This window comes from Anopheles nili, chromosome 2 (assembly GCF_943737925.1).
Source record: "Anopheles nili chromosome 2, idAnoNiliSN_F5_01, whole genome shotgun sequence".
Taxonomy (NCBI): Eukaryota; Metazoa; Arthropoda; class Insecta; order Diptera; family Culicidae; genus Anopheles; species Anopheles nili.
The window spans coordinates 43,536,351-43,553,070 of NC_071291.1; the positions used below are offsets into that span (position 1 = coordinate 43,536,351).

The 16,720-nt window shown below is 47.9% G+C and overlaps 3 protein-coding genes across 3 annotated transcripts; 2 read left to right on the plus strand and 1 right to left on the minus strand.

Annotated features, from left to right (window-relative positions):
• The first annotated feature begins 58 nt into the window (after positions 1–58).
• Positions 59–2,815, plus strand: LOC128720940 (mediator of RNA polymerase II transcription subunit 13-like). The gene is made up of 4 exons (XM_053814642.1): positions 59–2,141; positions 2,219–2,289; positions 2,385–2,513; positions 2,597–2,815. Exons 1-4 carry the CDS (start codon positions 59–61, stop codon positions 2,813–2,815), a joined length of 2,502 nt encoding a protein of 833 aa, XP_053670617.1.
• Positions 2,816–5,416: 2,601 nt separating this feature from the next.
• Positions 5,417–9,659, minus strand: LOC128720014 (nuclear pore complex protein Nup133). Its single transcript, XM_053813660.1, has 5 exons — positions 9,408–9,659; positions 8,646–9,336; positions 6,696–8,571; positions 5,865–6,406; positions 5,417–5,773 (listed from the first exon to the last, which is right to left on the minus strand). Exons 1-5 carry the CDS (start codon positions 9,545–9,547, stop codon positions 5,417–5,419), a joined length of 3,606 nt encoding a protein of 1,201 aa, XP_053669635.1. The 5' UTR covers positions 9,548–9,659.
• Positions 9,660–11,159: 1,500 nt separating this feature from the next.
• On the plus strand, positions 11,160–15,796 carry LOC128731480 (chorion peroxidase). The gene is made up of 5 exons (XM_053824603.1): positions 11,160–11,335; positions 11,414–11,553; positions 11,677–13,551; positions 13,627–13,975; positions 15,619–15,796. Exons 1-4 carry the CDS (start codon positions 11,175–11,177, stop codon positions 13,971–13,973), a joined length of 2,523 nt encoding a protein of 840 aa, XP_053680578.1. The 5' UTR covers positions 11,160–11,174; the 3' UTR covers positions 13,974–13,975; positions 15,619–15,796.
• Positions 15,797–16,720: the final 924 nt, after the last annotated feature.

Genomic DNA, 16,720 nt, shown 5'->3' on the forward strand with positions numbered 1-16,720 from the left:
GACTGCATAGTGAACTGATTACGGATAATTGAAACATTCGCAACAACATTCGTGTGGGATGCGCATAACGCGATACTCGCGTTCAAGCGGTAGAGGTGATTACCATCATCGTTTACCTGCGAAATCGTATCGCAGGCGCGGTGGCCATGATGATCAGCTTCCGCGGGAGCTCACAGGTCACAATCTACCCAACGTGCACAGCACATACCATGGACACGAGCGACGAAACCGGGCGCATTCGCCGGACGAAAGGTTGTTGGACTGTCGCGAACGGTTCACAAAACGACAGTCCCGTGAACGGTATCGAACTACTCTTGATGACTATTCTCGACACAGTGCCAGCCGCGAACGCAGTTTGTCGTCCGTGCTGAGCGATATAAGCTCTGGAAGTAGTTGCTTCGGGACGGTCCGAGCGAGCGAAGCGTACGGAAGTCCCGTGTACGAGGATCTCACCGATGATGATATCTGTTCGCTGGAGCAAGCATTGACGGAATCATCGATGAACTTGTCCGTCGCACCGCCCCCAATGGTGAAGCACAAGAAGCGCAAGAAAGACAAGCGAAAAAAGGAAAAGTCCCGGGAGCGGGAACGCAAGCGAGCGAAAAAGGATAAGCGACGTCAGAAGGAAATCCTCGAGGAGCGCATCTGCCCGCCCGAACATGAGGTTGCACAGTCAAAGGAGATTTTCGCTTCCGGACAAAACATTCTGGTCAGCCTTAGCTTTATCGACAATGAGAAAGGCAAGGAACGGAGCGACCGACACAAGAAAAGCAAGCGAAAGAAAGCCAAGCGAGAGAAGAACCGCGAAAAGTTGATCGTCACCAAAGAGGAGCTCGTATCGGAAGCAACGCCATCAGCTCGAAGTCCTCAGCGGGACAGTCCCAGTCCATCCCGGGCACACGATACGGAAGAAGTGAAAGAGAAGTACAATCTAAAGCTGCAATCTGCGCAATCCGAGCAGGAAAAGAAACTGGAGTTGCAACAGCAACAACAACCGCAGCTGCAGCAGCAACTTGATCAGCCTCAGTCAACGACACACCAATCACCCCAGCAAAATCAACCACCTTCGAAGAAAAAGAAGCTAGATCCGGGCGTCAAACCGGTGATGGTCATAGATCTGGAGCGGTCGCCCAGTGGCCAGGTGATATCCAGTCCGAAAGAAGTAATCGTGCTAAGCGACGAAGAGAGCAAGCAACGAGCTGCGCAACGGTCCGGCCGAGAAGACGGCAAGACGAACGATATCGATCTGAGTAATCGCGGTCCCAACACGCCTCCCGAGCCCGCCCCGAAATCCCCGGATTCGTACGATCCGTTTGAACCAACTAAATCCACCTCGAGTACTGGCATTTCGCGGCACGATCTGGGCAGCATATCCTCGCTCAGTTTCCTGGACCACCACCATCCCCATCCGGACGATCAGAAGGAAGCGAAAAGCGATTTCCATCACCATCCGCTCGCGTCACATAACAGCATGCAGCATCATCATCCGCATCATCTGCACGGACACCACAGCCACCATCACCATGGTCATGGTGTGCAGGAACGATTGCAGACGGAACCAATGAGTGGTTGCGGCGGACTCTTTGGCACCGACGAGGGTGTGCTTGATCTTCATCCCGAGTCGCCCCTTGAGAAAATGGACGTCGCCAACAGCAGTCCATCGCGCACTGGGGGTACGGGGCTCCCGTATCATCATCATCACCACCATCACCTACCCCATCTGCACTCGCATTCGTCGCCAATGAAAGCGATCATCAAGTCGATGCCGAAAAAGCTGCTCGCTTCCGGTGGAGGTGGACGCGATTCACGATCTCACGGTGGGGTAGGGAAACCGAACGCATCCGGTACCACTGTTGGCCAACAGGGTGCCAGCGGGGGTGGTGCGACAACCAGCGGAGGTGTTCCGTTCGAGGACGACCTGAACGATGGTGATATTTCACCCTATTCGCCCCGTTCGAGCGATTGCGATGAGCAGTTGTTCGAACCGCCAAACCACGACGGTAACGGGGAAACGCAAACGATCGCCCTGACGGTGGACAACCTGAGGAAGGTGTTCGGGAACGATCCGAAAACGTTGTACGGGGACCTGCGCAAAAGCTTCCAGCACCGATCGGTAATAGCGGTGGATGAAATGTACAAACGTAAGTCTGCGAGTAGGGTGTTGCGTGACGATGTCCCATAAATAATGTCCATTCCTTTTTTTTTATCGACATTTCAGCTCACAAAATGACTCTCGAAATGCTGGACGAAATACCCGATTCAGCCGTGGACATGCAGGTGAAGGAGAAGGTAATATACAGCTCCATTTGTACGGCTACTGCTGCGCGTCCATGTTGGCCCAAGATAACGTCTGACCGTCGCTCTTTCTATCGCTTTTTTTACAGCTCATCAAAAAGCTCCAACGCCAGGAGCGGATCGTTGAAGAGGTGAAACATTTTCTCAAACCGCACTTCAACAAAAAACGCATCGATAAAGACGAGTACAAGGAGATCATGCGAAAGTCTATTCCCAAGGTAAAAATCCGCACCTAACAAGGGCACCAACATCGCTGCTGAGCCTTACCCGTGTATTTTTTCCTCGTTCGTTTCCACCACAGATATGCCACAGCCGGTCGGGGGAAATCAATCCAGCTAAAATTCAAGCCCTCATTACGGCTTACGTAAAGAAAGCAATCGCCAAACGGAAGCTGATGGGAGGCGAAGGGTCCGCTTCCGGTACACCGATGGTTAGCACCAGTGGTTACGGCCTTCCACCTGCGTCGACAAACACAGCGCCAGCAGCAACACTTCCGCCGGTGATGCTGCTGAACCGTTAACGGTAGTGCAAGAAACTCGGTGCTGTATCACAGTGGTGCCGCGGTACGCATGTGAGCCAGTGTGATCCCTCGCTCGGTGCGGTCTCGAGCCGCGCCCGGCACGTTGAATAACACGACAGAAAGGTAGAGCAGAAGTAGACGAGTTGACCAGTGCTCTGCGTCCGGTCAGAGACGGGACGATGAACGAAGTGTGTGATCGTTGGCGATTGTGAATCGTTCCGGGGTTGCCGCCGTTTTGCCCGTCTCTTCTATCCGTTCTGTAAGTGCATGTTAGTTGTTTAGTTCTTTTACCGAGTCCCCAGTACGTCTGCGTGTATTCTGCATCGAACGTGGCCGCGTGGTGCGATGAAGGGGCTTTATCCTTCCGGTGAAGTGGTAAGGTTGTATACAGCCGAGCACAGAGGTAGCGTTATGTATATAGATCGTGCGGAAGTAATACGTTCGCAGTGTTACGAGAAGTAGAGAGAAGATGATTTCAGGGAACGGGCGATGAGAGGCGTAGAATGTATCGCAAAATGTTTGCGCGTGTTCGAAAGGGCATTCCCGTGATAGCGTTCGAATTGTAGCTACGAAATCGTATGGAGTCGTAGAACGTACAAGTTCGAAATGAGTGTCTCGCTGCCGGTGCAAGTGTATCCTTAGGGGTGGCCTTACAAGGCTGAGGAAACAAAAAGTAACAGAATGCGTGTGACGAGTGTGACGAATGCGCGTTTGGGTGCCAGTGCAAGGGCTATCGTCGATGGCGTTACGCAAACGATCGGCTATTAACGTACGGAAACGGTGCCAACCCGCAAACGGGGTTAGCTAAGAGAAGAAATGTTAATGTTTGGGCACGAACAATACGTGCAAACGAAAAACGGATGGCAAGTGGAAAGGTAACTGATGCCTTCACCGGTGCGACTTGCCGACACGAATTGATGCGCGGTTGTTCGTTTTTTTTGTTCTTAACGTTGTGCTGATGTTTGTGGGGGTAGGTTTTTGAATTGTTCAATCAATTTATCGCCACTGCAAGTCATTATTTAATTCGACGGCCTCGGCCTTTCGGGAGGTTTCAAGAAGAAGTCAACCAACCCCCGACAACGTTTTGCGGAATACAACGTACCTAGTATTCTAATCCTTCTGATACCGACTTCTTCCGTAAGGCCACTTTTCATCCAGGCAGTAAGTGTTTGCAGCGTTTATCACCATGTACAGTTCTGCTTATCCTAATTTAGCCTCTCAACCGATCTTTAACGACGTTGAGAGAACAACCCACAACGTGTTGAGGTAGTTTCTACTGTTGGATCAACAGTCGCCTGAGGAAATGGTTTATATTTTTATCAAGACATTTAACCATAGATCGAGTAACGAGAATTTACAAAACGTCTGCTCGGCTGGCGCATATTAATGAATTTCCCCTTGGTATGTAAACTATGTGATGACACCAACTGGCACACACTCGTAAACACAGGCATACACAAATCCTTAAGCATATACAAATCCCCTCCTATTGTCTGACGTTTAGAGTATGGATGAAAATAAAATGTAAATAGCTGTGAACCGGTTAAAAGTGGTACTTTCGCTTCTTTTCCTCTAATGCTACCAAGTTAAACTGCTCCCGATTCCCATTTCGCACTACTCAAAGCAATGTATTATTGCATCCTTTGAAATAGCTGAAATCCGTAAAAAAAGACATTAGGATCGAGCAAATCCCAGCTCGAACGAATGAATCTCTTTTTTGTTTTTGTTAAATATCTATCTTTTGTAATTCTTGGAAAAGAATATTTTCGAATAATTAGCAAATAAAGAAGTTTGCCAACTATTTGATGCCATGAAGTTCAAACTAAAATAAAAAATTATATTAATATCAAGAAATATAGTGCTCATGAACGCTTTCACCATCTGAAAGATCCACGTATTTCAAATGTTCATAGTACCCTACCCTTTGGAATAGCATAGGAATATCATTCAAATGACTGTGTATGTACTTACTGCGTTGTATAGCTTTCAGTAGGGTTGTGACACCTGTAGCATTTTAGGGATTGCCTCATTACTTGAGGCAAAAATAGTGCCACCTGTTAAATAGTCTTGCAAATTTCTGCTATGTAAGAGAAACACGGGCCAATGGTGTCTTTGCCAAAAACATATGGTAAGATCAGGATCGACTTGTAGCAGATAGTCTTCACGTTTTCACTCCTGAGTCTCAGGTGACCCATTCGATAAACTATGGTGAACATTTGGAAGGCAATAATTAACTACTTAATACCTTTAGTTCTTGCACAAAGGGTGACATCCTTCTTGTATATATATGATGCCACATAACGCTTTGATTTCAATGAAAAAACATTCATATCTTATCCTATGTCTCAGTTATGATTTAATGAATTTCTTGTAGTTGTAATGCTGCACCTTCATCCTTGATGAGGTGCGCCATTATTTCGGGTTTCATCAATGCTAAGGGAGAGCAGCATAATGTCATCTGCTAGTGAAGTCTTTAGCTGTTCTTTGAATTGCTCGTTCCACATTCAAAATACTAAGCCCATCTCTAATGTTTAATGTTATTTATTTATCGAAAAGTTAATCAGTGCGATGTATCGAAAGGACTGCTTTGACCCATCATTTTTATCGGTATGAATCGTTGATATGCTCGTATCCGAGCTTCATTAGATACTGAAAAGACTTACTCTGCGTTAGTTCACCAAGCTCGGAAGCATTCAGGAAACTCTCCAACGGCGGCAGGAAGTTTTCTAGCTCTCCGACGTCCGATATGTAGCACAGATCGATCAACTTAAAAAACAACATGTTCTGCATGCTATCGAGTGGAGCACTTTTGTTGTAGTCTTCCCACGAATCACGCAGGATAGCCGCACACCAGATACGATGACGCACCTCAATTGGTTCCTCAACGAAGGGCAGCAGTGACAATGCGTACCGGAATTCCTTCTCGCTTAACTTGCTGTACTCATCGGCGATATAAAGCTATACGGGCGCCAGCAAAGATCATGGAAAAAAATAGATAGAAATTAACAAATGTATTTTGCAACCATACGAGCACAGAATTCTTTCTTACGTCGACAATTTCTTCCGGTGTGAGCACCTTGACGTGCTTTGTGTCGTAGCCGAAAATGTCTAACACTTCTGGTGGAATGTTTTCTTGGATCTCGATCAGTTCCAATTCCGTGTTAATGCCGCAAATTTGCTCCTGGTGCTTCTCACCCTCCGCCGCCAGAAGACACAGCTTGCCCAGACAAAGCATGACCCTCTTGCGTGTCAGCAGTTCTTTCTCACGCTGAGCAAGCGACAGTAGTACCTCGGCAGCCTGCGCAAGTTCACCGTTAAACAGTAGTTGAATCCATGCCATGGATGGATGATCGACCAGGAATCGTGCCAGCGCGGATTGGTTATTTTTGAAGCGATGCAAAATGTCGCCCTGCTTGTTCTGGTTCATGTGCCAGCTAATGGCAAACTGCGAAAAGTCGTGCTCCTTGTAACGTTCTATATACTCGTCCAACCGTTCCTGGTTGTTGGTCTTGTCGCATATTTCAACTAGTGTCTGGAAATCCAAGTACTTTTCCGCTAGTTTGGCCGCCATCTCATACTGTAGCGCTTCCACTGTTACGAAAAAAAAAACAGTTTTTTGGTCAAATGATTTGAATTTTCAATACTAACTTAAAACATCAGATGAGCTATTTGCGCCTTTTGCAGATTATACAAATCTAAGCTAAATTTCGCTGGCAAGTAAAGATTTGTTTTTATGCAACGAATGATTGAGTGAATTATACAGTTCATTTCATATAAAAATGAATCAGTATATCGCCCAAGTGTTACAATACAATGAGGTAGCTTATGGTGCTGGTGGATGCTTGTAATCAAACATGAAAAAAGAACGTATTACACTCACCAAAAGGATATATTAGATCACTTCTTTGTGACTCGTACTGTTGCAGTAGTACGGAATACTTTTCCTCATCGCCAACACTTTCGAGATAAGTCTTACGACCGTCCAATACATAGTCGACCAGTTCGGTCAGATGCTTAAAGTGTTTCATGCGAAACTCCGGTTCCGCCGTTCCTTTTATCCCATGCCGTAGCGTTGTATTGATCAGCTGTAACAGGACGTCTTTTAACCCGTATTTTCCTGACATCGCCGTCCAGGGTACTTGCTCATATCGGTTGCGCAACTCTTCCCGTACAGTATATGTGCTCGCTTTCGATTCGCGATATTTGAACACCTCTTGCAACACGCTCAGGACAATTGTGTTCACCTCGAATAACGCCGTCTGTATTTGCACGGGGGTCAGCTCCTGTCGAACGTAATCATCCACCAATTCCCCGAGCACCTTGAACAATTCATCCACACGAGTAGTTTGGGCATAGAATAGATCCTGTGGCGTCAGATTGGGAAACGGAACAGTACGGTTCGATTGACGCAACACCAGGCTGATGGCTTCGTCCATTATTCGCGAATGACTGTTATGCAAGCATTTGATACCGATAGCCGCTACTATTTTCTCGCCAACGTCTGACAGACACAAGGCTGTAGACCGGGCACCATCGAATCCGGCCGCGAAATTACCGCTGACTGCGGAGAGGCGATCCCAAAGACCCCGGGCGTGTAGAAATTCGATAAACTGCGTATAGGCAATATTTTTTTCACGCAGTTGCTGAATAATTTGCATCGACATGGATGAACCCAGAGCGTGTTTGCTCGTGATCTCCCAGCGAGGATCAGCCGCCGGAGTGTCTTCAGCAAGGTCGATGGCAATTTTGAGCACCGTCTGATCTAGAGCACCATCCATTATGTCTCGCTGACCGAATGATTCTAGCAGCTCATCGATGATTTCTTCCGCCGCTGTCTTGTTACGCTTGATGTGGTAGATAAAGGCCGCCTTGAGTTGGTGCACCGGGTCTTGCTCATAGGCAGTTGCTGTGCTAACGATTTCTTCCGGGTCGAGCTCGTAAAGGATTAAATTTCCTGCGTTAGTGGTTGCTGGTGCAAAGATCGACTGCTGCGCGAGAACGGTAGTGTCGGCGATGGACGCATTCGGGTTAAAAATATCCGACGAAATGGACGAGTTGAACATGTCACTGGGATCGAAATCGGATGGCGTGACGATTACCATTCCGTTGAGACGGGTGAAAAAGAGCGGTGAGTTTTGGAAACAATTTCCCATCAGTATCATATCCTCGCGAGTGTGGAATTCAATCTTTTCCACCTCCTCGCCAGATAGTGTCGTGGGACTGCTACCTTCGCTGCTGCCTCCGGAAGCCGGTGGATTAGTTCCGCCGGTTCCAGTGATTGCCACCGGATAGATGCATCGGTCGTTGTAAACGTAGACAAAGCTACGATTCGCTATAAACCGGAAATCCACTATCTCTGCCAAGCGCTCCGCACTATAGAAACCTTGGTAACGCATCACGGTTGTCTCTTTGAGGGTGAATGAATTATCCGGTTCAAAAATAACCGTCATCAACGCGTAGTGCACTTGCTGGGAACGCTGTTGATTGACAGCAGCGGCAAGAATAACCACACCCCGGTCGGTAGGTTGCATATCAAGCGCCCAGAGTTCTATTTCAGAAACATCCCGTGTGTTCCACAGTTTTTTGTGGAAAAAGTCGCGAATTTTTTTCATGATTTCGGCGTCTTCACTAAGAAAACGCTCGTTTCCGTGCTGCTGTTGTATTGCCCATCTTTGAATCCATCGATCGGCCAACACTGTTATATGCCACTCATTTGGATTATGAGAAACTTTTTCGCAGCTTATTTTAACCAATTTCTGTGGGATTAGAATAAAAACAAATAAATTCTAAACAGTCAGGTGGACCCTTACACTTATTTCGAAAGTCTTACATTTTCGCGTTCCTGATTGGAGTGCATTCCGATTATTATGGAAGCAAACCGTTTTCCGATGCCTCCGAAAAATCCTGACGGAGGCTTAATAAGGCGTGGAACGACCGTGTAGCGCCCGTTCTGCAGATGTACGTTCAATCGCACCAAACTGCAGGTGGTCGTGGCGAGAATAAATTCCTGCCCACTGAGCCCTATCAGCTGCTCGAATTCCTGTCCTTCGAGAATGTTGCACTCATCGACGGAAGAACCATCGTGGGCAATAGATTGCCAGTAGCGCACATCTCCTGCGGGGGAAACTGCCAAGCATGATGCCATCTGAAATCCTTCGTTGACAAATACAGTCACTAAAGTAGCCTTGTGTCCGATATCACAGTGCGGTAGGGTAAGCTGGCGGCACTGGCCCGCATATGGACGCCGGGGAGTCGAAAATTGATCTCCACCGAAGCTCCCAGCAGTTTTCCCTACCGGACTATCACGATATTGCCAAACAAACAGGCGGCGCCCTTGGACCAACCATGCCCAACCATTCGGGCTGTAGTTAACCGAGACGTTGACGTTCCGTTCATTAAACGTTAGTACCTCGGTCACTTGCACAGGTAATGCAATACCGTACGACTCGAGAATGTTGTATTCAGATTTGGCAACAACGCGCATGCTGGACACATTTGAACGGGAAGATAAACTGTAGCGCCTAAAATGGAAGAATTGAAAAGATGTGTTTGGAAAAATTGGGTAATAGACGCTACACAATAGTACCATTACCCAGAGCCTTGACGCGCAAATGTGCTCGTGTTCGTAGACCTTCCGCCTCCGGAGAAAAGCGACCCGCCAAGCGATTGACGTGATCTGGACATTGTACTGTTTTTTATCGGACCCATGCTAAACGAAAACGTGCGGTCCATGTTGCTAGTGATTTGGCATACAGCTTCCACAAACAATTTATTTCTTCTCGTGTAACAAAACCAGACACCCTGCAGCTAAATTCTCGCGCGTTTTATCTTCTTCTTCTTGTTTTTTTTTTCACCAACTATGAAAGTCTTTTATAAAACGGTCACACACGGTTCACTCATGTATTACTTCACTTTCCAGCCATTTCTATGGCATTCATACGTATGCACACAATGCAGAAATCGAATTTAATTGCTTAAAATGTGAATAATTTACTATTTTCTTCAAACTAACGATGTCGGCCAAAACAATTGCAGAAACACGAGTTGACATAGCTTACGTCAGACTATGCGTCATAGAGGTAGCCGTCAAATTTGTATTCCGACAAAATTATTTATATTATTGTTGTATATTTAGACATAATCCAATAATTAAAGTAATTTAAATAATTAAAATAATTTTCAAGCCCTAATATATTTCAGGGAATTAATTGGGTAATTAATATCCTGTTGTGATTTTTTGGTGTAATTATCGTTTCTGGTTTATATATGGATACATACATTATATATATTTGAATCTTGTCTCGAGCTCATTATACATATTGTTGGGAACAAGTTTTTCATATTTTATGAACATGACAACACAAAATGAGGGGAAAACCTAGCAAACCAGAATCCATCATCCAACGAGATAGAAACACGTGGTCATGGAATTGAATTAGAATTTGAATTTTATCATGTGTCTTGCATATATTCTGGCTGATATGAAACTGCTCGAATTGATTCGATGGCTAACCCAGCGTGATCGTTTAACAACCCAAGTGAAACAGTTGAAAATACCAACAGAGTTTTGTTCACATAATAGCACTGGTGGCATAAGTGCCCTCTTGTAGCGCCTAGGAAACCCCTCAAGTACCGTGGTGTGCGGATAGCTTTTACCAATTTCTAATTCATGTCAACATTTTGGACAAATAGAAGAGTCAAACTATCGCCCAAGCAGAGATAATCTTACCTTGAAATTGCTGCTCGCATACGATCGATACGAGTTGTTCGGGTGTTTTCGTTGTTCTGGGAGCCGTTTAGTGTTCCGTGAGACCCATGTTCACTCCAACGCACATCAAGCGCATTCCCGGAAGGCGTGCTTCCTTCCGATCCGTTGCGTTCGTTTCCACACATGTAGCTGGTAGTTAGGAAATCGGAATTCGAGAAGCCTTACCAAGTCAGCGACAGACACGCTAGCCACGGCTACGAGAAGTAACGAAAACGATGCGTGCTCGACAGCGCGTCACACCGGGTTAGGCCGACGAGAGTAAGCCGTGCCACACATGGGGGAAGAGGTGTTCGCCGCCCGGTCGAAATGCATTGTATCAAATGACATGGGTATGGCGACGGTTGTGGCTTCCTAGCCGGCGGCATGGCCAAAGACCGGTTTATTAGCTATAATGGTGGCAGTTCAATTAGTTTGTGCGGGATCGTGGCCGATGTAGGAGCTCCTCCGGAGCCAAGAAACGGTTTTTCAACTACCGGAAGCGTGCAGAAGTGTGCTGCCCAGCTAGAATAGTAAATAAGCTCCCGTCGAGTTGTGTAATCGGTTAGTAAAAAGTCTCCCATTTGATCAATCATCGTTTCGCTTGCAGGATCAATGGTCATGGTTGATGAAAGGACACCGCTTACCTCGGATCTGTCTGGACCTCCGGCGCTGGCGTCGGGCCCATCAGGAACCATCCATCATTTGAAGACCCACGAAACCCTCCGCGAGCGCCAAGTGCGCACGTTCCAGTGCTGGATATGTTCCGCCATACTGTAAGCAGGCCGCCATCATCGGTTTGATGTGTCACAAGCATCCTAAAGCTCACTACTTCCTCTCCCTTTATCTTGCAGCGGAGCATTTGCACTGGCGATCCTGATCAGCATAAGTTACATCATCTTTGGCGATCCCCGGCAACCGCCTTTGGATGCCACCAACACCACGGCGGCGGATTTTCCAGAGCTGCTAAATCTCATTAGCTTCCCGTTGGTCGGTAAGTATTGAAGTGAGAAAGACCACCTTATTTTGTCCTTTCTGTGGTACTTCCAAAAGCGATGCGTGAGTTGTGTAATCATCGAGCGATGCTACATGGGTTTGTTTTTTGGGTTGCTTCCAGACGAACCCATCCCAGACTGGACAGGTCCTGATGTGAGCGAGGACGCAAAAGCCGCTGCCATTGCGGAAGGCGAAAAAGCACTCGGCGATAAGGAGCTGCTCGAGGAAACACTTTCACCCCCACCGGTAAACTCACCTTCTTTCCGGCATCAGAAGTCTGTCGGTGCGACGAAGGCCGCTAGACTAGCCGCCAAAGTGGGTTTTGTAGAGGATCGTGCCACTAGAGCACTGGTACGTCGACTCGACATCCGCAGCCGAGGTACGGTTGGTCGTGGACCTGCCATCACCTTGCCGCGGATGCACGACAACACCCACTGTGACTTTAACGCTCGCTTTCGAACGGCCAACGGCACGTGCAATAACCGTGAGCATCCGTTGGAGTACGGTGTCGCGATGGTGCCTTTTCGACGGCAACTCAATCCGGATTATGGTGACGGTATCTCGACACCACGCTCAGCTCAGGACGGTGGAGACCTTCCGAGTGCTCGTCAGGTGTCGCTTGACATCCACCGACCATCTTACCACAATGATCCCAACTTCTCGGTCATGTTGGCTGTCTGGGGGCAGTTCCTGGATCACGACATCACCTCGACTGCGCTCAATCAGGGAGTAGATGGACGTCCGATCGAGTGCTGTGATCCTGGACAACCGCAACACCCCGAGTGCTTTCCGGTGCCACTTGGTCCTGGTGATCCGTACTATCATCAGTACAATGTGACATGTATGAACTTCGTCCGGTCGGTACCGGCTCCAACAGGACATTTTGGTGCCCGTCAACAGCTGAACCAAGCGACCGCCTTCATCGACGGATCGGTCGTGTACGGATCAGATGAGCGGCGTATGCGTGCGTTGCGTACGGGTGTAGATGGCCGGTTGCGTATGTTGCGCACTCCAGATGGTCGCGATCTGCTTCCGGTTTCAACCGACCCTGAGGATGGCTGTAACGAACAGGAGATGAACGAGGCTGGAAAGTACTGCTTCGAGTCGGGTGATGCACGTGCTAACGAGAATCTGCACCTCACATCAATGCACTTGATCTGGGCACGACACCATAACGGTCTAACCGAGGGATTGTCTCGTGTCAACCCACACTGGGACGATGAGCGATTGTTCCAGGAAGCGCGTCGTATCCTTGCCGCTCAGATGCAGCATATCACGTACGATGAGTTCGTGCCGGTGATTGTGGGTAACGAAACTGCCGCCAGGATGGGTCTGCTACCAGGTGACCGAGATGACATGTACAACGCCTCAGTGGATGCTTCGATCGCGAACGTATTCGCTGGTGCCGCGTTCCGATTCGCGCATACTCTACTGCCTGGGTTGATGAAGAAGACACGCAATCCGGCCGCATCGACCGATGGCATCGAGCTGCACCGGATGTTGTTCAATCCGTACTCGTTGTACGCACGGGACGGGCTAGATGATGCGTTGGGTGGAGCGATGAGCACATCACTCGCCAAGTACGATCAGTACTTCTCGACCGAGCTGACGGAGAAGCTGTTCGAGAAAGCGGATGAACACTTGCTGCACAATCACCCGTGTGGGCTCGATCTGGTGTCACTCAACATCCAACGTGGCCGAGATCACGGACTTCCGGCGTATCCTCGTTGGCGTCGACATTGCCATCTTACGCCAGCTGACACGTGGTCCGAGTTGGAGCGTATCGTCGATTCGGGTTCGTTTGAGCAGATGAAACGCATGTACCGTGAACCCGCTAACGTGGACGTTTACTCTGGCGCGTTAAGCGAACCGCCTGTTAAGAACGGCATCGTAGGACCTCTGCTAACCTGCCTGATAGCGGATCAGTTCCTGCGGCTGAAACAGGGCGACTCGTTCTGGTACGAACGCCAACGAGGACCACAACGATTCACCGCAGGTACGCCCGTAACGAGTGCTTGACTACACTCTGCAGGTGCTAATGGTTGTCTCCGTGTGCACTACCGTTTCACAGGTCAACTCGAGCAGATCTACGGTACGAAGCTGTCCAGCATTATCTGCCGCAACTCGGACAACATCGATCGGTCACCGGTGTACCTTATGAGGCGAACCGATCCACAAACGAATCCTGAGCGAGACTGCAAACAGCTGGACACGTTCGACTTCGAGCCGTTCCGAGAGGGCGAACATCAGACACGGGCGGCTAAAGTCTCGACAGACCGGATGAAGGTGCTGGTGTTGCAGCCAAAGCCAACGGTGACTGTGACGGCCAGTGTTACGGCAACGGACGCGATGGATGGTGAACAAACGACGGAGCCTATCACGGATCCGACTACTTCCGTTCCGGTGCCGTCAGTTTGAGGGTAAGCAGTCCATGTCTCAACTCTCGCAGTCGTTAAAAGAGTTGATACGGCCGTTGACAGTTTAAAAAGCTCTTCAAATTTAAAGATTTTTCAAATTCAAATTTCAAAAGTTGATATGGTTACATACTCGAATATCATAACCTTTTAAACTCCTTTCGAATGGTTTATTAAATAACCTACCAAGCTAAAGATTCAAGAGACCAGGCTCCCTTTAACGTCGTGTATTTATCCGAGCTACTGTAGACGAATTGCCCACCTCCGAGAACGCGTTTCCCGCTCGTTCGAGGAGGATTCGCAAACGTGCGCCTGTGACCATGTTCGTATCCTAGTTCGTATCAGAGTGGGTGGAGAGTAATTAAAAGGACTGGCAACGCACGCACACGCGCCCGCGACACACTATCGCATTTTCTCGCTCACTCTCCGTGTATAGTCGACCATCCTTTACACACCACCGTCAAAGAATTGCGATTCGAGGATCCGAAGGATGCGCCGTTTTCCGGCGAACGGCAAACAAACGAAATTCACCCCCGCAGGTTGTCGGTGTGTGTCACTATGGTGGTCAGCTCTTCAATAACCCCCTACTCAGACGCTCGTGCTCGGTTGTACATAGACCACCGGCATGTCCTTTTCCCGGTTAGGCAGGGTTTTTGGTCCAGCAAATCGTGCTCCCGTTTGTCTCCTATACTCCCACACCGAGGTGGTAGGATTTCGGAATTCACCCGACTAGCTACAACGTGCCGATGAGCGCGTGTTCTGGGCGCCTGGTACAACGGACGCTTAATGAGTGAAACCCGCTGGCCGGAGAGAGTGCCGCCAAGCCACGACTATCGACGGTAAAGATAAATGAATGTTTCGCAAGAGGGGGATGAAGCTGCCACTGGGAACGGGGACGGGGTCGATGTCCAAAGTACGGCTGCGTCGAATTCTCGCCCATTTTCCGGGCCCCTATCGATTGCACGACTGGCGTTTTTCTGCTTGTTGTTGGTACAGCGTTGCAAAAGAACCGACTCACCGATGCGTTGGAATCGGACAGAAGGTGGGTAGTGGGTGGGAGAGCTCAGTGTAATATTAATTAATGCTCGGAAGCGCGTGTCGAAGGGACCGAGAGCAGGATGGAGTGATTGTGCAAGATACGACTTACAGTGCGTTCGAAATGAGAAAATCGAGCAATTTTTTATCATTTTCTAATTATTCAGACAATTATATAGATGTAAAAAAAAACAAATTGGATTTATAAAACAAAACAAGCACAAGTATTTGTGTTTCATTTTGTGCATGGGAAACCATTCAAGTTTTGAGGCTGTCAATGTTCGGCATCTTTCGCGTGCTACGGTTGAGAATCCTTTCCGGTGGCATTTGTATCAAATTTCTAGGTGTGTGTTTCCAGTCTACATCGCATCGTCTTGGCGCTACAGCTCAAATTTCATCTTCTATAAAAATATCTCATGGCGATAATGGTATCACATGTATTGAAAGCCCTTGGTATAAAACAATTTTAAACTTGAAGAAGTATCTTCATTTCACTTTCATCATGCCAAGACTGAAACATTTTCTTTATGCCTTATTATTTAGATCATTTTATAACCGTAAAACGTCAAAATCTACCATGTAACTGATATAAGTTTATCACGGCTTGCTTTCAGGTGCCGGAATTAAACTGTGTTTTTTGCCAATAGTTATATAAAATTGCTGTTACAATTCATCGGAAAAGCTGTTCAAATCACAGAGCTGCTTGTCAGAGCGGGAACTATCGCATGCTGCATTCAATCTGCGATTAATCGTACGTGAGCAGTGTCTACCAGACGTTTGATGCATAACACAAACTACAAAAACTTACATCGACAACAGCAGAATTTTTTGAATAAAACTACATCGGTATAAAAAAGTTAGTATTTTGATTTCTCGTTTTTTGAAATGTTTCCAACGATTCACGCAAACACTTCAAAAAGTGCCGCGATAATTCCGTGCGTCACTGTACCAACCGAAATTCCCATACCTACGCTCGGACGGCGAACGGACAGCTCGCCTAGGGACGTTGGAACAATTAGCAATTTCGCTGTTTTAATTAATCGCTGCATGTCCTTCATTGGCTGGCGTGTATCTTCTTCTTGCCTGCTCGGTCCTAAAACCCAGGCTCTTGGTTGTTATCGCGACGGGGCCGAGTCCTGTGTGTTAGTGCGTTACTCATTAAGTCGGATTTCTATCAGGAGAACAGTCTCCTCAGGAGGTACACCGTTTACCCAGGTCGTGAAGCGAAACATGCCCCAGTGCTGTCGTCACGGATGGAGGCGAATAAATAAGGAACATCAGCCCTTCGGCGTATTGGGGACAGGAGAAGGAGAAGCAGCAAGCAAACATCTTCGTCGCTTTTCACTCTCAGGGAACTGTCCTGCGTACGGTTGCGAGTTTGATGTAACGTAGTAATCTCCAAAAAAGGGGGAAAATTCATTATATACCTCCCTCACGCGAAGACAACACGACCGAGTAGAGGGAGACCGCTCGTTGCTACAGACTTGCTGGGATAGCGCCATAGCGACTACTGGACTCGAACGGCTTACTGGGATAAAACTTTACTCGTTCCCAAAACGAAAGGTACGTGGTACATAAGGTATCGAGAAATCTCCGGACTCGTCGGAGGATTGTAGGTTATGTACAGCGCCTCGTGTACAACCGTCGTACAGGAATTAGTCTACTGACGAAAACTCTAAGACAAAAACGGCTAATTACTAGCAGGCCCGACAAGTT